This window comes from Hemitrygon akajei, unplaced genomic scaffold (assembly GCF_048418815.1).
Source record: "Hemitrygon akajei unplaced genomic scaffold, sHemAka1.3 Scf000038, whole genome shotgun sequence".
In the NCBI taxonomy this organism is placed as follows: Eukaryota; Metazoa; Chordata; class Chondrichthyes; order Myliobatiformes; family Dasyatidae; genus Hemitrygon; species Hemitrygon akajei.
The window spans coordinates 5,364,854-5,385,260 of NW_027331924.1; the positions used below are offsets into that span (position 1 = coordinate 5,364,854).

At 45.7% G+C, this 20,407-nt stretch overlaps 1 protein-coding gene across 1 annotated transcript; it reads left to right on the forward strand.

Moving 5' to 3' along the window:
• The first annotated feature begins 3,255 nt into the window (after positions 1-3,255).
• On the forward strand, positions 3,256-18,585 carry LOC140720236 (E3 ubiquitin-protein ligase TRIM39-like). Its single transcript, XM_073035117.1, has 4 exons — positions 3,256-3,410; positions 5,692-5,714; positions 5,802-5,920; positions 17,572-18,585. The coding sequence occupies exons 1-4, from the start codon at positions 3,303-3,305 to the stop codon at positions 18,123-18,125; spliced, it is 804 nt and encodes a 267-aa protein (XP_072891218.1). The 5' UTR covers positions 3,256-3,302; the 3' UTR covers positions 18,126-18,585.
• Positions 18,586-20,407: the final 1,822 nt, after the last annotated feature.

The following is a 20,407-nucleotide window of genomic DNA, read 5'->3' on the forward strand; positions in this document are numbered from 1 at the left end:
ACAGGAGCGGGCGTTGCCATTCGGCCCGTTGCGCTGTTCTGCCCCTCACTCAGAACATGACTGATCTTTGACCTCTGCGCCACTTTCCTGCAACGTTCCCAACATCGCCGAGCCCCAAAATATGTCCGTTTAATTTAGAAAACTTGTGGAGAAAACTCCAAATATTCACCGCACTGTGTTGGGGAAATTTCTCCTCATCTCAGTCCTGCTGAGGTGATCACGGATTTTGAGTCTGTGATCACTGGTTCCACTGCCCAGCCAGGAGAAACATCATTCCTGTCCTTACCCTGTAAATACCCTGTGAGACTGTGTCTGTCTCAATCAGGAAGTTTCTCCATGTGAACCTTGTGTTAATGAAATTGGTGACAGTTCTTTCAGACCAGCAGCTTTGACCACAAGAAACACAGACAGTGGTCAACACGGAATGTCCTGCAGTCACTGCAGGAGAAGGACTGGATGGACACAGTGGAGTGGTTCCCTGAGTAGACAGTCCAGACCATCTGGCAGAATGCCTCATCACCAGATCTCACCAACAGGCACCAAGACCTCACCTGTCTGACGGCGAGAGGGCCCCTCCCAGTCTGATCCTTGCTGCATGCCTGGAGATCACCCCCACAGCGCGCTGCCCCGAGATTACTGCAGTGGAGACGAGATGGCCCCTCCCAGTCTGATCCTTGCTGCATGCCCGGAGATCACTCCCACAGCGCGCTGCCCCAAGATTACTGCAGTGGAGACGAGACGGTCAGTCACCTCTTTACAGACTGTGGGCTGGCGAAGATCTGTGGAGAAAGATGCAAGGGCCTGTGCCACAGCAGCTGCGTGAGATAAGGCTCACTGATCCTCAGGCTGTTCCCAGGACACGCAGGAAAACGGACGGCGAGTGCTGCTGGAAGATCATCAACTCGGGGAAAGACGCTGGAAACTTGTCGGCCTGCCATCACGTCGAGATTTCCGGAGAGCAGGGGTTCCCAACTTGGGTTCCACGGTTACTGGAATTGGTCTTTGGCATAAAAATGTTTGGGAACCCCTGTCGTACAGGAATGCTGCCGACTGACACATTCCAGACTACAGGGACACCATTGGAACTATAGGAATTCTCTACACTGGACAGGGAGTGACCGGGTTGGCTGAGGAAGCCTCACAGTTATTGTAGTAGTGAACCACCCCAGGGGGGCACATGGCTTCTCCTTTCAGCGCAGGACTTCAATCGTCTTCCAGGGGAAGGTACTTCCGACCGCAGGGATGAGGCCTTTGGAGATTCAGCTGACGTTTTTGTCACACTGGGTTTTTAAGAGATGGGGTTGCTGGCCATACGGCCAACCCTCCTCCGCTCGTAGCCGGGCTTAGACAGTCCATGGCCGCGTTTTCTTATCTGTTGCCTACTTAATGTGTTTTTAATCCCACACTAAACATAGAAATGGCCAGAAATTCCACTGAACACATCCAGCAAAACCCTGTTCACTTCCTGAGTCTGCAGCGCGTGTAGTGGACAATCGCGGTACTGCAGGGGATCAGCAGCTCCCCGAAAGTAAAAAGCATTCTGAATCAGGAAGTGCTGGGAGTTAACATGGCTTCGAAAGGACAGGCCGAGAGTTTGAGCGAGGAGGTAATTTGTCCTATCTGCCTGGATTTCTTCACCGATCCGGTGTCACTGGAGTGCGGACACAACTTCTGTCGCTCTTGTATCACACGGTACTGGGAAAGGGAGGAGAGAAACTCCTGCCCGGAATGTAGAGAGGTGTTTGCTGACCGCACCCTCAGGGCCAGTCGGGCCTTAGCAAATCTGGCTGAAAAATTTCGAAATCTAAACCTGAATCCGAAAGGGAAGGAAAGTAAACTTCACTGCGAGGAACATGAGGAAGAACTGAAACTGTTTTGTGAAACGGACAAGACAATGATCTGTCTGATCTGTGCAGCTGCGCAGGAACACCGAGAGCACCGCTTCATGCTGATTAAAGAAGCTGCTAAAATCTACAAGGTAAAACGAACGTTAGTTTAATACTTAACACATCTCCTTTGTTCTACGTACACGAGCCTCTATAACCAACACATCACTCTCTGCAACTTCCGCCATCTTCAACGGGATTCCAGCATCTTATCCGTCCCACAGCCCACCTCCGCACCCTGCAACTCTCCGCTCTCCATACGGATCGCGCTCTACGTCCTGTATCGCCCTGATCCACTCGCTCCTCCCCACTGATCTCCCTCCTGGCACCGACACCTGCAAGCGGGACAAGTGCTACACCTGATTCCTAACCTCCTCCCTCGTCACCATTCAGGGCCGCAAACAGCCCAGTTCCTCCCGTTTCTTCCATGGTCGATTGTCCTCTCGTATTAGATTCCTTCTTCTCCAGCCCTTTACCTCTTCCACCTGTCCGCTCCCAGCTTCTCACTTCATCACCCTCCCCCACGTTCCCCCTCATGTTGTCTCACCCGTCACCTGTCAGCTGGTTCTCATCCCCAACCTTTTTATTCTGGCTTCTGTCCCATTCCTTCCCAGTCCTAATGAAGGGTCTCATCCCGAAACACCGACTGTTTATTTCCCCTGAATAGATGCTGCCTGACTCACTGAGTTCCTCCGGCATTTTGTGTGATAATCGGGTTTGATCACCTGTTTCTTTTGATGCATCGTTGTTTCTATTTCCTTCGCTCTCTGACTTCCAGGATCAGCTAAAATCTTCCTTAGACTCTCTCACAAAAAAGAAATCAGACTTCCAGGAAAAGGAGCAGCAACAGAAAGAGAAGATTTCCGGAGTTCGGGTGAGGCTTCCTGAGCGGAATTTCTGATATTACTGTCGAGTTTTGCTCCATTTAATGCAGAATAGCCGAGTATCGCAGCTCCAGTGACCTGGGTTCAATCCTGACCTCTGCTGCTGTCTGTGTGGAGTTTGCATGCTCTCCCTGTGACCATGACAGTTTCAGACACATCCTCAGGACATGCTGGATGAATGGTTAATTACAATTAACCCTGTGAAGATGGGGGAGAGTGATGTGAATCAGCTGGGAGTTAATGGGTCACTGAGAGAGAATAATTTTCAGGAAAATGTGAGGGAAAGGGGTTGACGGGAATGTCTCAGAAGTAGTATGGACCCCAATGGACCGAACGGTCACTTTTATGTCATAAGGAAATACAACACAGCAATGCAGTAAACTAATCTTCAACTTTCATTCGACAGGAACAGTCACACAGCGTTCAGACCCACATCACATCCCAGTTTGCTGAACTGCGCCAGATTATCACTGAGAAAGAGCAAAGCTTACTCAGGGATCTCAGGGAAGAAGAGAAGAGGATTCTCAACCCAATGGAGAAAAATCTTCTTAAGATTCAAGAGAATATAAGGATTATTCAAGAGGAAATCACTAAGTTAAAGGAACAGATGGATCAAAAAGACAGTGTGATGTTTCTCAAGGTGAAGGATTACATTTCAATTTATTTCTTTCAAATTGAACTAAATGAACAGTGGTATATTTGAATTAAACACAGCACAGTGGCCCATTCTACCAAATCAATTGCCGCTGCTGGTGACCTCACACAGATTGTTCTCCTTGCATGACAAACCTCCAATCACTCCGCTAATGACATTCTAAATATCGGACATTGATATTCGATCCTTTATCAGCAACATACAATATTTAAGCGATGAAATTTCAGCTTAATTAATCGTAAATTAAACTGCAATTAATCGGTCAACAAAAGATATGCAGACAGAAAACAGACGTGTTGCTCCTACACACAGCATTTACAAATGGCAGTAAACTGTTTCTCACCAGACAATTGATGCATCTATTCAGAGTTGATGTTGTCCCCAAACTGGACTTCCACAGCTTCTGTACATCCCAGGACAGAATGTAATCTTTTCTGAAAAGATTTACTCTGATCATAACACAGAGCTGCTGATTGTGTCCTTAATTACCGCATTAAATATCCTTTAATACTCTCATTAACACCCAGTTCCAGTCACAGACTGTTAGTGTGTCTGGTGCGGTGGGTGTGAGGGTCTCAGGGTCTCTCTGTCAATCAGGGAGAACAAAGAATGTGACCCACACATCAGACTTATCCTCCATATCTGGCTTCCATCAGATTACAGAAACTTTCACTGTCTCTACTTTTTCGGATAAGTTTTACATGGGATTGTGTCCCATTCTCCGTCATGAGCAGACCATTCGGTCTATCTTCTATCAATTTCCCTTCTGCACAATCCTCCTGACACCTTCTCACCACAACCAGCAACAGTGCCCCGAACTCCCTGGCCCCTCATGTGTTTATCCAGCCTCCCCATTGCATTCAATTCTGATGTTCCACTTCAACCACTCCTGTGGCACTGAGTTCCACATCCTCCTCACTAAATTTCTTGTGGGATTTATTAAAAACCACCTGGCATTTTATCTTTGACTGAAGGTCTCTCCATAAATAGAAACATAGAAACAAAGAAAACCTACAGCACAATACAGTCTCTTTGGCTCACAATGCTGTGTCGAACATCTACTCACTTTAGAAATTACCTCGAGTTAGAGATAGATAGATAGATAGATAGATAGATAGATAGATAGATAGATAGATAGATAGATAGATAGATAGATAGATAGATAGATAGATAGATAGATAGATAGATAGATAGATAGATAGATAGATAGATAGATAGATAGATAGATAGATAGATAGATAGATAGATAGATAGATAGATAGATAGATAGATAGATAGATAGATAGATACTTTATTCATCCCCATGGGGAAATTCAACATTTTTCTCCAATGGCCCATACACTTGTTGTAGCAAAAACTCATTACATACAATACTTAACTCAGTAATAATATGATATGCATCTAAATCACTAACTCAAAAAGCATTAATAATAGCTTTAAAAAAAAAGTTCTTAAGTCCTGGCAGTTGAATTGTAAAGCCTAATGGCATTGGGGAGTATTGACCTCTTCATCCTGTCTGAGGAGCATTGCATCGACAGTAACCTGTCGCTGAATCTGCTTCTCTGTCTCTGGATGGTGCTATGTAGAGGATGTTCAGGGTTTTCCATAATTGACCGTAGCCTACTCAGCGCCCTTCGCTCAGCTACCGATGTTAAACTCTCCAGTACTTTGCCCACGACAGAGCCCGCCTTCCTTACCAGCTTATTAAGACGTGAGGCGTCCTTCTTCTTAAGGCTTCCTCCCCAACACGCCACTACAAAGAAGAGGGCGCTCTCAACAACTGACCTATAGAACATAGCTCTCTATTTTTCTAAGCTCCATGTACCTGTGTGGGAGTCTCTTGAAAGACCCTATCAGATCCGCCTCCACCTTCAGCTCATTCCACCCATTCTAAAAAACTTACTCCTTACATCTCCTCTGTACTACTTCCAAGCACCTGTGTCCTCTAGTGTTCGCCATAAATCGAGGTACATTTTCCAACAGCACACAATCAAATTCATCACTAATCTTAAATTGTTCCATTTTATCATTCTGATGCCTTATTTAGATGAAAATGCACAGCCTGTCCTGTCTTTCCTGTAAGTTTCATCCTCTCAGTATTGGTCTAATTTTGAGATTAGTAATTGTCCCTGTGGTTCTGTATTGCTGGTTTGTGTTTGTGACTGTGGGAGTGGGAATTTTCAACACCTTGTGATGATTTTGATGAAATTCAGGATGTGGACAGTAAGTCCAAGTCTAATCAGATTGGTGATTTTATTTATTTCAGGAAGAAGCTCGTCGGAACAGGAGGTAGGACATGCTCTTTACTGAAACCCTGTATGGATTTGTAAAATAGTTCAAAATTCCAGTTCATCACCAGCAGTTTAATATTTACAGAATCAGTGACCATGTCCAGGAATTGTCGGTGACAGAGGAAGCCCTACCGGTTGAAAAATTCGATCACCCCTATTTGTTGAACACAGTGCTGAGAGAAAAACTTGATGCTATTAAGCGAGGTAAAACTTACAAAGATTCATTTTTTCCTTGTTTAAGTTATAATTTGATGTACAGACTGGCTGTAACAATAGGCTGAAGGGAAAATGAAGTTTATTCCACATCAATGGCATCGACGGGGAGGCATCACTGTCACATGGTTAGCTGGAGATGTCAGATCCCTGGACACACCAGCACAGGGTCATAAATCCTACCACAGGAGTTGGGAAATTAATACAGATTTCACGGTATTGCAGGGAATAAAAGCAGGTATCAGTGTTGTGACCGGGATTGCCAGGAAAATACATAAGTCCTTTGTGCCCTGTGAGTCCAGTGTCTGACTGACACAGGTCTTCCCCCTTCTGGATCGGCAACTCTCACTGTTGTCAGAGGGAGAAGAGGGGAGCAGTAGTGATAGGGGACTCAATCTTTCGGGAAACAGACAGGAGAATCTATGGATGTGAAGGGAACATTTGAATGCTATGTTGCTTCCCAGGTGCCAGGGTCAGGGACATCTCAGATCGTGTCTGTAGCATTTTAGAGAGGGAGGGAAAAGAGCCAGATAACTTGGTAAATTTGGGGACAATGACATTGGAAGTAAAAGCAAAGAGGTCCTGAAAATAGAATTGGGAGAGCTTGGTAGAAAGCTCAGAAGCAGCACCCCCAGGGTTGTAATTTCTGGATTGCTGCCTGTGCCACGTGCTGGTGAGGGTAGAAACAGGATAATTTGGCAGATAGAGCATGGCTGAGAAGATGGTGCTGGGGACAGGGATTCAGGTTCTTGGATAAACGGGGTCTCTTCCGGAGGAGGAAAGACCTGCTCAAAAGGGATGGGCTGCATCTGGATCTGAAGGAGACAATATTCTCACAGAGAGGTTAGATGGAGCTGTTGGGGAAGGTTTAAACTAATTTGGAGGGGGGGGGGGGGGGTTGGAACTGGAGTGAAGGGATAGGACTGATGGTAAAAATGCAAAGATAGCGTGCAGTCAGACTGCCAGATAGGGCGGTCAGATGCGAGGAGAAAATTGCAGCCAGCAGGGTGAGTATCAGTGCATTAGGGATGCAGAATTAAAAAGGGTAGCAGATACAGTACACAAAGTGTTATATCTCAATGCAGGGAGTATGAGAAATAAGGTGGATGATCTTGTTGCACTATTACCGATTGTCAGGTATGATGTTGTGGCCATCACGGAATCGTGGCTGAAGGATGGTTGTAGTTGGGAGCTGAATGTTCAAGGTTACATAATGTATCGGAGGAAGGAAGGAAGGCTGATGGGGTGGTGTGGCTCTGCTTGTAACTCAGCAGCTAGATGTGACATAGGATTGGAAGATGTTGAATCCTTGTGGGTTGAGGTAAGGAACTGCAAAAGTAAAAATGCCACTGACACCAGTCATATACAGGCCTCACAACAGTCAGTGGGTTGAGGCCCACAGATTACAACTAGAAATAGAAAAGGCTGATGAAAAGGACAATGTTATGATAATCATGGGAGATTTCAACATGCAGGTCAATTGGGAAAATCAGGTTGGTAAAGGATCTCAAGAGAGTGAGTTTGTTGAATGCAATGTGATGGCTTTCTAGAGCAGTTTGTGGTTGAGCCTACTCGGGGAACAGCTCTACTGGATTGGCTGTTATGTATTGAACCAGAGGTGAGTAGTTAAAAGAAACCTTAGGAAGCAGTGCTCACAACAGGACTGAGTTCAACTTGAAATTTGATAAGGAGAAAGTAAAGTCTGACATTGTAGTATTTCAGAGGAGTAAAAGAAATTACGGTGATCTGAGAAAGGAGTTGGCAAAAGCAAGTTGGAAGGAGATCCTGGTAGGGATGAGAGCAGAGCAGAAATGGTGTCAGTTTCTGGGAGAATGAGAGAGGTATTCCAAAAAAAAAAATAATCAAATGGCAAAATAGTAAAACCGTGGCTGACAAGGGAAGTCAAGTTCATGTAAAGGCAAAAGAGAGGGCATACAACTAAGCAAAAAATTAGTAGGAAGACAGAGGATTGGGAAGCTTTTAAATATCTACAGAGAGGAATTAAAAGAATGATTGGGAGGGGAAAAATAAACAAGAAATCGATTTGAATTGAATTGACTTTATTACTTACATCCTTCATATACATGAGGATTAAATATCTTTACGTTATGTCTCCATCTAAATGTGCAATGTGCTATTTATAGTAATTTATGATGAATAGTATGTACAACAGGCTGGTTAATATAACATAGAAATTCAGTTAGGTCCACATGAGTTAAGCAGTCTGCTGGCCTGGTTGAAGAAGCTGTCCCGGAGCCTGTTGGTTCTGGCTTTTATGCTGCAGTACTGTATCCCGGATGGTAGCAACTGGTACAGGTTGTGGTTGGGGTGACTCTGCTCTCCAAAGATCCTTTGGGCCCTTTTTACACACCTGTCTTTGTAAAACAAGTTAACAAACACTATCAAATTGCGTTTCAAGTTTTGTAAAAAAATAAAACAGAGATGAATGTGGATATAGGACCGCCAGAAAATGAAGCCGGATATATAATAACGCGGGATAAAGAGACGGCAGATGAACCAAATATTCATTAAGGGAATATCCTGCCTGACAAATCAGTTGGGATTCTTTGAGGAGATAACAAGCAGGATAGATTAAAGGGATGCAGTGGATGTTGTATATTTGGAATCTCAGAAGGCCTTTGACAAGGTGCCACACATGAAGGTGGTAACCAAGTTAAGAGGCCATGGTATTACAGAAAAGTTAGAGGCATAGTTAGAACATTGGCTGATTGGTAGGAAACTGCGAATTAGAGTAAAGGGATCCTTTTCTGGTTGGCTGCTGTGACTCGTGTTCCACAGGGGTCAGTGTTAGGACACCTTCATTTTACGCTGTATATCAAGATTTAGCTGATGGAATAGACCATAAGATGTTGGAGTAGAAGTAGGCCTTTCGGCCCATCGAGTCTGCTCCACCATTCAGTCATGGGCTGATCCAATTCTTCCAGTCGTCCCCACTCCCCTGCTTTCACCCCATACCCTTTGATGCCCTGGCTAATCAAGAACCTATCTATCGCTGCCTTAAATATGACTTGGCCTCAACAGCCACTTGTGGCAAAAAATTCCACAGATTTTCCACCCACTGACTAAAGTAATTTTTCCGCATCTCAGTTCTAAAAGGACGTCCTTCAATCCTGAATTCATACCCTCTTGTCCTAGAGTAGATGGCTTTGTTTCCAAGTTTGCAGATGATACAAAGATTGGTGGAGGGGCCGGTAGTGTTGAGGAAACAGTTAGGCTGGACAAGGACTTGAATGAGGAGAATGGGAAAGAAAGTGGCAAGTGATGTACAATGTTGGAAAATGCATGGCCATGCACTTTGGTCGTAGAATTAATGTGCAGATTTTTTTTTCAAATGGGGAGAAAACCTAAAAGGGTGAGATGAAAATGGACTTAGCAGTCATTCTGTAGAACACCCTAAAGGTTAACTTGCAGGTAGAGTCAGTGGTGAGGAAGGCAAATCCAATGTTAGCATTCAGTTCAAGGGCTTTAGATAGCATTCAATTCAAGGGCAGGGATGTGATGCTGAGGCTTTATAAGGCACTGGTGAGGCCTCACCTTGAGTGCTGTGAACTTGGGCTCCTCATCTAAGAAATGATGTGCTGGCATTACAGAAGGTTCATTTCATAAGGATGATTCCAGGAACGAAAGGGTTTTCATACGAGGAACGTTTGATAGCTCTGAGTCTGTACTCGCTGGAATTTAGAAAGATGAGGGGGGATCTCATTGAAACCTTTCGAATGTTGAAAGTCCTAGACAGAGTAGATGTGGAAAGGATGTTTCCCATGGTGGTGGAGTTTAGGACAAGAGGGCACAGCCTCAAGATAGAGGGGTTCTATTTAAATCATGCGGAGAAATTTGAGGCAGCGGCTGGTGAATTTACAGAACTTGTTGGATGTATTTCAGGCAGAGCTTGATAGATTCCAGACTGAACGGTATCAAAGGTTTTGGGCTCCTCATCTAAGAAAAGATGTGCTGGCATTGCAAAGGATTCATTTCATAAGGATGATTCCGGGAATGAAAGGGTTATCATACGAGGAAGATTTGATAGCTCTGTGTCTCTACTCACAGATGCGGAGAAATTTGAGCCAACAGCTAGTGAATTTGTGGAACTTGTGTGTATTTAATGCAGAGCTTGATAGGTTCTAGATTGGACACAGCATCAAAGGTTACGGGGAGAAGACCAGGTAGAGGGGCTGAGGAGGGAAAAAAAAGATCAGCCATGATTGAATGGCGGAGCAGACTCGATAGGCAAATGGCCTAATTCTGCTCCTATGTCTTATGGTGATCAGACCACTACATTGAAGCATTGTGAGAATGAGTTCGGACACACCAACAAGCATTGACATGGGTCAAGATTGCATCTCGGGAGAAGCACACACAGCATAACCGGCCTGGCAAAGCTCCCTCACACACATGCACAGGAAGGACTGGCAGATTGTAGTCAGAGCCTCAGCAATGTACGTTGTTATTTCCCTCAGTAACCTGGAAACCAATCTCTTCAGAGATAGTCATTTATTCATTTAAACAACTCAATCCCGTGTGACATATTGTCAACACACACGAGACATGTGATGACACACTATGACATGCAAATTCTTCAATGTGCACACTCTCCTTCAATGTGTATACACACCACACGGATATTTACCACAATGAGTACACACACACACACACACACACACACACACACACACACACACACACACACACACACACACACACACACACACACACACACACACACACACACACACACACACACGATACACTATCAGAGTGTGACACACGTCCACAGAAATAGGCACAAATTCCCATTTAGGATTGAAATCTGCGGTCCTTACCTAGTCTGTCTGTTCTGTGGCACTGAGCTGCCCTCTGACGTGACGTCACATCAACACTTCACAGACAGACTCCAGGGTGAGATTCCTCAGGAGGATGATCTGGGAGGGTTTGATGGATGTTGAACTCACGGCCCACTTCATCAATTTGCAAGACTAAGATGTCTTCTTGAGCATGGTCCATTTGTGTGTGTTTGCACCCCCCCCCCCATCCCTCTAACCATTTCCCATCGGTGTACCTGCCCAAATTTATTTTAAAATAGTTTATTTTTACCTGTTTCTACAGCGTCTGAGGGCAAATTCCACTTACCAACCTCCCTCTCTATGAGATTATTACCCGACAGACCAGTCAGAAAAATTTCCCGTCTCACTTGCAATCTGAGGCCTCTGGTTCTGTACTCCCATTTCTTGGAAAAAGAAACGTTATTTAAGCTCCGAATTAATTATTTACCTCGATAAGGGGTCATACCTGAACATCCGACACTACAGCTGAATAGCCCAAGCTTATCCACTCTCTGCTTTTAACCCAAGCCCCCAGTCCTGGTAACATCCTCCTGAAGCCTCCTGTCCAGTGTAATGACATCCTCCCCATATTCGGGAACCGGAAATGCAGACAATGCTCCAAGTGTGGCCTATCATCGAAATCAAGGGTTTTGCTGAATTACATTTGGACGGTGTGGAATAGGCTGATGAATACAGGACTAAAGGTGTGGGAGCTAAATTCTGAAGGAAGGCAGTTCTGTAAAAAACTTTGCGTACAAGAACGGCGAGACGGCGCAGGACAGCGCGAAGAGTTTAAAAAGATGACCACCCTATACAGCGGGCAGCGGAGTGGGTGGCAGCAGAGTGTAGGGCTTTGGCTCAACGGGCTTAGCCGTTAACGGGAAGAGACGAGAGCGAGGCACCGACTCTTTTTCTCCCCTTGGCAAATCGGCCCGTCGGACGGGGGAACAGCAGGGCACATTTGCTAACGGTTTTAGAAGTTCGTGTGTTTGGCGAAGTAAGTGGGTGAGTAGACCTATCTTTCTTTGCTCCATTCCTGTAGAATTAGGTAGCATGTCTGCAGGGTTAGTGCTTTGTTCAGGGTGTCAGATGTAGGAATCCTGGGAGACTTCCAACCTCCCTGATAGCCACATCTGCACCAGGTGAACCGAGATTCAGCTCCTCGGAGACCGTGTTAGGGATCTGGAGCTGCAGCTTGATGACCTACTGCTTATTAGAGAAAATGAAGAGGTGATAGACAGGAGCTACAGGGAGGTAGTCATCCCTAGGCTACAGGGGTCAGAAAACTGGGTGACTGTCAGGAGAGGGAAGGGAAATGCCCGGATAGTGGAGAGCACCCCTGTGGCTGCCCCCCTCAGCAACAAGTATATCGTTCCGGATGCTGTTGAGGGGGATGACCTGACAGGGGACGGCCACGGTGACCAGGTCTCTGGCACTGAGCCTGGCGCTGTTGTGCAGGAGGGAAGGAGGGAGAAGAGGAATGCGGTAGTCATAGGGGATTCCATAGTCAGGGGAACAGACAGGAGATTCTGTGAGCCTGGTAGAGATACCCGCATGGTGTGCTGCCTCCCAGGTGCCAGGGTACGGGATGTCTCGAATCGGGTCCAGAATATTCTGAAGGGAGAGGGCGAGCAGCCAGCTGTCTTGGTACATGTTGGTACCAATGACATAGAGAGGAAAAGGGAGGAGGTCCTGAAGAGAGATTTCCAGGAGTTAGGAAGGAAGCTGAGAAGCAGGACCTCCAGGGTAGTAATCTCAGGATTGCTACCTGTGCCACGTGCTAGCGAGGGCAAGAATAGTAGGATCAGGCAGATGAATGCGTGGCTGAGAGACTGGTGCAGGGGGCAGGGCTTCAGATTCTTGGATCATTGGTATCTCTTCTGGGGGATGTATTACCTGTTCGAAAAGGACGGGTTACATCTGAACCATAGCGGGAATGTTTAATAGAGCTGTTAGGGAGGGTTTAAACTAATTTGGCAGGGGGATGGGAAACCGGAATGATAGAATGGAGGAGGGGGAAAACAGAAATAAATCTAAGATAGTGAGCAGTAAAAATGTCAGGAAGGACAGGCAGGTGATGGGCAAATTTGCAGCCACTGGGATGAGTTGCAGTGCAATCAAAAGAAAAAGTACCAAATACTGGGCTTAAGGTGTTATACTTAAATACACACAGCATAAGGAATAAGGTGGATGATCTTGTCGTACAGCTACAGATTGGCAGGTATAACTTTGTGGCCATCACTGAGACGTGGCTAAAGGATGCATGTCTCTGAGAGCTGAACATCCAAGGATACACGGTGTATTGGAAGGATAGGCAGGTAGGCAGAGGGGGTGGCGTGGCTTTATTGGTAAGAAATGATATTAAATCATTAGAAAGAGGTGACATAGGATGAAAGGTGCAGAATCTTTCTGGGTTGAGCTAAGAAATAGCAGGGGTAAAAGGACCCTGATGGTTGTTATCTACAGGCCTCCTAACAGCTGCAGTGAGGTGGACTACAAATTACAACAGGAAATAGAAAAGGCTTGCCAGAAGGGCAGTGTTATGATAATTGTGGGGGATTTTAACATGCGAGTGGATTGGGAAAATCAGGTCGACACTGGATCTCAAGACAGAGAATTTGTAGAGTGTCTACGAGATGGCTTTTCATAACAGCTTGTTGTTGAGCCCACTAGGGGATCAGAGGTACTGGATTGGATATTGTGTAATGAACCAGAGGTGATTAGAGAGATTGAGGTGAAGGAACCGTTAGGAGGCAGTGATCGTAACATGATTGAGTTCACTGTGAAATTTGAGAAAGAGAAGCCGAAATCCGATGTGTCGGTATTGCAGTGGAGTAAAGGAAATTACAGTGGCACGAGAGAGGAACCGGCCAAATTTGACTGGAAAGGGACACTAGCGGGAGGACGGTAGAGCAGCAGTGGCTGGAGTTTATGCCAGAAGTGAGGAAGGTGCCATACAGATATATTCCAAAAAAGAAGAAATTTTTGAATGGAAAAAGGTTGCGACCGTGGCTGACAAGAGAAGTCAAAACCAAAGTAAAAGCAAAGGAGAGGGCATTCAAGGAAGCAAAAATTAGTGGGAAGACGGAGGATTGGGAAGTTTTTAAAAGCTTACAAAAGGAAACTAAAAAGGCCATTAAGAGGGAAAAGATGAACTATGAAAGGAAGCTAGCAAATAATATCAGAGAAGATACTAAAAGCTTTTTCAAGTACATAAAGAATAAAAAACGGGTGTGAATGGATACAGGACAGATAGAAAATGATGCTGGAGAAATTGTAATGGGAGATAAGGAGATGGCTGAGGAACTGAACGAGTATTTTCATCTGTCCTCACTGAGGAAGATATCAGCAGTATGCCGGACACTCAAGGGTGTCAGGGTAGAGAAGTGTGCACAGTCACAATTACGACAGAGAAAGTACTCAGGAAGCTGAATAGTCTAAGGGTAGATAAATCTCCAGGACCAGATGGAATGCACCCTTGTGTTTTGAAGGAAGTAGCTGTGGAGATCGCGGAGGCATTAGCAATGATCTTTCAAAAGTCAATAGACTCTGGCATGGTTCCGGAGGAGTGGAAGATTGCAAATGCCACTCTGGTATTTAGGAAAGTTGAAAGGAAGCAAAAAGTGAATTATAGACCTGTTAGCTTGAGAAGTGGTTGGGAAGTTTCTGGAGTCAGTTGTCAAGGATGAGGTTACGGAGTACCTGGAGGCATATGACAAGATCGGCCAAAACTCATCATGGTTTCCTTAAAGGAAAATCCTGCCTGACAAACCCATTGAAAGTTTTTGAGTAGATTACAGGTAGGCTAGACAAGGGAGATGCAGTGGATGTTGTGTATCTGGATTTTCAGAAGGCTTTTGAAAAGGTGCCACACATGAGGCTGCTAAACAAGATAACCCATGGAATTACGGGAAAGTTACGTGCGTCGATAGAGCGTTGGCTGATTGGCAGGAAACAGAGAGTGGGAATAAAGGATCCCATTCTGGTTGGCTGCCAGTTACCAGTGGTGTTCCACAGGGGTCCGTGTTGGGGCCGTTTCTTTTTATACTGCATATCAACGATTTGGATTATGGAATAGATGGCTTTGTGGCTAAGTTTGCTGATGATACAAAGATAGGTGGAGGGGCCAGTAGTGCTGTGGAAACAGAGAGTCTGCAGACAGACTTGGATAGATTGGGAGAATGGTCAAAGAAGTGGCAAATGAAATACAATGTTGAAAAGTGTATGGTCATGCACGTTGGTAGAAGAAATAAACGGGCAGACTATTATTTAAATGGAGAGAGAATTCAAAGTTCTGAGGTGCAATGGGACTTGGGGGTGCTCGTGCAGGATACCCTTCAGGTTAACCTCCAGGTTGAGTCGGTGGTGAAGAAGGCGAATGCAATGTTGGCATTCATTTCTAGAGGAATAGAGTATACGAGCAGGGATGTGATGTTGAGGCTCTATAAGGAACTGGTAAGACCTCACTTGGAATACTGTGTGCAGTTTTGGGATCCTTATTTAAGAAATGATGTTCTGACATTGGAGAGGGTTCAGAGAAGATTGACTAGAATGATTCCGGGAATGAGAGTGTTACCATATGAGGAACATTTGACCACTCTTGACTGTACTCCTTGGAGTTTAGAAGAATGAGGATGAACCTCACAGAAACATTTTGAATGTTAAAAGGCATGGAGAGAGTGGATGTGTCAAAGTTGTTTCCCATGGTGGGGGAGTCTAGTACGAGAGAGCATGACTTAAGGATTGAAGGGCGCCCATTCAGAACGGAGATGCGAAGAAATTTTTTTAGCCAGGCGGTGGTGAATCTGTGAATTTCTTGCGGCAGTGGAGGCCAAGTCATTGGGTGTATTTAAGACAGAGATTGATAGGTATGTGAGTAGCCAGGGCATCAAAGGTCATGGTGAGAAGGTGGGGGAGTGAGAGTAAATGGGAGAATGGATCAGCTCATGATTAAATGTCGGAGCAGATTCGAAGGGGCGAATGGCTGGCTTCTGCTGCTTTGTCTTATGGTCTTATTTGAATGCACCAGTATATGTAATAAGGATCTTGTAGCACAGGTAGAGTTTGACAGGTACAAACTTAGGCAGGTACGACTTTGGTCAAAGGAATAAAGACATAGACAATTCTGTAAACAGGGCAAAATTCAAAAATCAGAGGTGCAAAGCGGCATGAGTGTCCTTGTGCGGGATTCCCTGAAGGTTAACTTGCAGTTTGTGTCAGTGGTACGATTGGCAAACTCAATGTTTGCTTTCATCTCGAGAGGATTAGAATACAAGAGCAAGGATGTAATTTTAAGGTTTTATAAGGCATTGGTCGGACCACACTTGGAGTATTGTGAGCAGTTTTGGGTCCCTTCTATTGGAAAACATGTACTGGCATTGGAGGGGGTCCAGAAGATTCACAAGAATAATTTCTGGAATGAAAGAGTTAACAGATGAGGAGTGTTTGATGGTTCTTGGCCTGTACACACGGGATTTTAGAAGAATAGCTCATTTATTACCCCTCTCCACCCTATTTTCCCGCCTCCTCCCCATAACTTTTGAGACACTGATTAACTTCAGCTTTAAAAATCAAACAGGAGAAAATCTGCAGATGCTGGTAATCCAAGCTACACAGGTCCTGATGAAGGGTCTCGCCAGATCTTTCTGACTCCTGTCTGGGGAGAGCTGATGTCGGGAGGATGTGGGTGGGTCGAGAACGGTAAGCACAGCCTCCGACTATAGGGATATCCATTTAGGATAGAGATGAGGAGGAATTCCTTTATCCACAGGATAGTGTATCTGCCACAGGCAGCTGTGGAGGCCAAATAATTATATTTAAAGTTGAGTAACACACACAAATTGTTGGGGGAACAGCAGGCCAGGAAAATAATAAACAGTCCACGGTTTAGACTGAAACACTTCATCAGGACCTGTGTTGCTTCAGGGTTCCTGGAAATTCATCCCCTGTCCTAATGAGGGGCTGCGAGGGATGGGATTCTGGGAAAGGGGACAAAGTCATCCTCATCTGCCATCTTTGCCCCCTCTAGCTTCTCATTACGTCTACACACACAGTTCACTCACGGGCTTTCCACCCCTCCCCCTCCTGGTTCAATCTGCCATTCATCTCTCCCCTACTGGGTTCCCATTATCACCTCCTTTACTGTCTCAAACCACCACACTCCCCCACTTCACCCTCACAAATGAATGTGAACATTGTATGACGGGCTGTACTGTTCTATGTTCTCTGTTCCCTGTTTCGAAGAATGAGAGGAGATCTCATGGAAACACAAAATTGTTTCAGGGGTCAACAGGCAGGAGTGAGGGAGGATGTTTCCGCTGTTCAGCGGAAAACCCTTGTGGAGACATCTGCTTTTGTCGAATCAAAGGTTCGTGTCGGCCACCCGACCGCGTCTGAGGCCCAGCGGCCTTTCCCTCGGACCCGGGTCCGCGCTGCCCGAGTCTCCCCCCAATCCCGGGGCCGCGCTGTCCGAGTTTCCCCCCGATCCCCGGGGCCGCGCTGCCCGAGTCTCCCCCCGATCCCCGGGGCCCCGCTGCCCGAGTCTCCCCCCGATCCCCGGGCCCGCGCTGTCCGAGTCTTCCCCCCCCCCCGATTCCCGGGGCCGCGGTGCCCGAGTCTCCCCCCCGATTCCCGGGGCCGCGGTGCCCGAGTCTCCCCCCGATCCCCGGGGCCGCGCTGCCCGAGTCTCCCCCCGATCCCCGGGGCCGCGCTGCCCGAGTCTCCCCCCGATCCCCGGGGCCGCGCTGCCCGAGTCTCCCCCCGATCCCCGGAGACTCTCTAATTCTCTGCTTCTCTCCCCAGTCTCTGTCACCCTGGATGTGGAAACGGCGGGTCCGTATCTCGAGGTGTCTGAGGATCGGAAGAGTGTGAGACGGTCCGGGACCGGCAGGAATCTCCCTGACACCGGGAAGAGATTCACACACTGGGATTGTGTGCTGGGATCGGAGGGATTCACATCGGGGAGACATTACTGGGAAGTGGAGGTGACGGGGAATCGGGTCTGGTATCTGGGAGTCGCCGCAGAGTCTGTGGAGAGGAAGGGATGGGTCAGTCTGAGTCCGGAGACCGGATTCTGGTTCATCGGGCGGGATGGTGACGTGTTACATCGGGATTATGAACTGTTTTATAATCCCCCCTCCCCCGAGTCCCGTCTCGCTGCCGGTCCCATCCCCGGGAGGGTGGGAGTTTATCTCAGTTACGAGTCCGGGACAGTTTCATTTTACAACGCGGAGACCAAGTCCCATCTCCACACCATCACAGGGAACAAATTCACGGGGAAACTTTATCCTCTCTTCATGCCCTGGGATGGAAACCAGTGGCTGAGAATCTGCTCCGGTTCCGCTCCGGGTCTGTAAACGGGTCGGATCCCGGGGACCGGTGTCAGGAGTAAAGTCCCTGTAAATATAAATGTGCGGAGAGTGCAGCTAAATACGTGGCTAAGGAGATGGTGCAGGAGGGAGGGCTTCATGCTTCTGGACAATTGGGCTTTGTTCCCGGGAAGGTGGGGTCTGTTCCGACGGGATGGTTTGCCCCTGAACTGGAGGGGGACTAACATTCTTGCGGGTAGATTTGCCAGTGCTGCTCCAGGGAATTTAACCTAGATTTGGAGAGGGAGGGGAACCAGAGTGTTAGAGCAGATAGTGAGGTGGAGGAGGATTAATGTCATGCGAGGAATGCATGTGTAGACAGAAATCAAAGGTTTACACATTAGGTTGTAAATTAATTATCAGAACTTTAGAAATTGTAGAAAACGAAGATTTCCAAAAGAAAATAATGAAGAACATGACCAGAACATATGTGAAAAAGTGGCTACTTCAGTTTTACACCTATCGCAATAATTGTCTATGTTAGGAAATATTTTGGATAGTCTCACCTTTGTTAAATAGTAACAGTGAACAACTTTAAATTGAATTAAACACTTATTGGCACAGATCAAAGAAGAATTGACCATCTTCATTAACAAAGGTCATATTAAGTTCTCTCTCCCAAACTTGCTTAATCTTTAGTGATTAAGGGGATCTGCTTTTTTTTTGCAGATTTATTTATTTTTATTATCATTTATTTTGTGATGGTCAATTGATGAATTTTGAAGAGTTAATTATCAAATATTCTCTCCCTCATACACACTTACTGCAATATCTTCAGGTTAGACATTTTTTACAAAAATAATTATCTAAGTTTCCATATATGCAAGAATCTGATTTGTTGGATACTGTTTTGAATATGAATCCTTTGGTAAGAGGTTCCATTGGTAGAATTTATAATTTATTTTTAATATATTAATACAAAAAGATAACCTCCCACCTAAGGTTTATACATGATAGAAATATTCGTTGTTTCAGATGTGATAGAGGGGGAGGGATGAAAGGGGGAGGAGTGGCATTACTAGTCAGGGAAAATATCACAGCTGTGCGTAGACAGGACAGACAGGAGCGCTTGTCTACGGAGGCCATATGGGTGGAGCTGAGGAACGGGAAAGGTGTGACCACACTAATAGGGGTGTATTATAGACCGCCCAATAGTCAGAGAGAATTGGAGGAGCAAAGCTGTATAAAGATAGTAGACCGATGTAAGAAACAGGAAGTTGTAATAGTAGGGGATTTTAACTTTCCTCATATTGACTGGGACTCCCAAACTGTAATAGGGCTAGATGGCTTGGAGTTTGTGAAAGGTTTTCAGGAAAGTTTTCTAAATCAATATATAGAGGTATCTACGAGAGAGGATGCAATACTTGATCTCCTATTAGGAAACCAGACAGTCAGGTGACAGAAGTATGTGTAGGCGAACATTATGGGTCCAGTGACCATGATGTCATCAGTTTCAAGTTAATTATGGATAAGGATAGGCCTGGTCCTCGAGTTGAGGTTCTGACTTGGAGAAGGGCTAATTTTGTTGAAATGAAAAAGGATCTAGGAAGAGTGGATTGGGATAAGTTTTTTTTTCCCTGACAAGGATGTGTTCAGTAAGTGGAAGGCCTCCAAATGTGAAATTTTGAGGGTGCAGAGTTTGCATTTTCCTGCTAGGATTAAAGACAAAGTTAGCAGACATAAGGAACCTTGGTTTTCAAGGGATATTGGCGATCTGGTTAAGAAAAAGAGAGAAGTGTATAGCAGGTAGAGGCAACAAAGAGCAAATGAGTAACTTAAAGAGTATAGAAAACGTAAGAAAATACTAAAGAAGGAAATCAGGAAGGAAAAAAAGAAGACATGAGGTGGCTTTGGCAGATAATGTGAAGGAAAACCTGAAGGGTTTCTACAAGTATATTAAGAGTAAAAGGATAGTAAGGGACAAAATTGGTCCCCTAGAAGATCAGAGTGGTTGTCTATGTGTGGAGCCTCACGAGATGGGGGAGATCTTAAACAGTTTGTTTGCATCGGTATTTACTCAGGAAACTGGCATAGTGTATATGGAAGGAAGGGAAACAAGCAGTAGTGTCATGGAACATTTGTAGATTAAAGAGGAGGAGGTGCTTGCTGCCTTGCAGCGCATAAAGGTAGATAAATCCCCCAGGCCTGACTTGATATTTCCTCGGACCCTGAGAGAGACTAGAGTAGAAATTGCAGGGGCCCTGACAGAAATATTTAAAATGTCCTCAGCCACGGGTGCAGTGCCGGAGGATTGGAGGGTAGCTCTTGTT

Bases quoted from the DNA above. Each gene is read 5' to 3' on its own strand.
- LOC140720236 (XM_073035117.1), top strand. From the start codon at position 3,303: ATGGAGAAAAATCTTCTTAAGATTCAAGAGAATATAAGGATTATTCAA. The intron at 3,411-5,691 runs GTGAAGGATTAC...TATTTATTTCAG, and splicing joins ACAGTGTGATGTTTCTCAAG to GAAGAAGCTCGTCGGAACAG. The intron at 5,715-5,801 runs GTAGGACATGCT...TAATATTTACAG, and splicing joins GAAGCTCGTCGGAACAGGAG to AATCAGTGACCATGTCCAGG.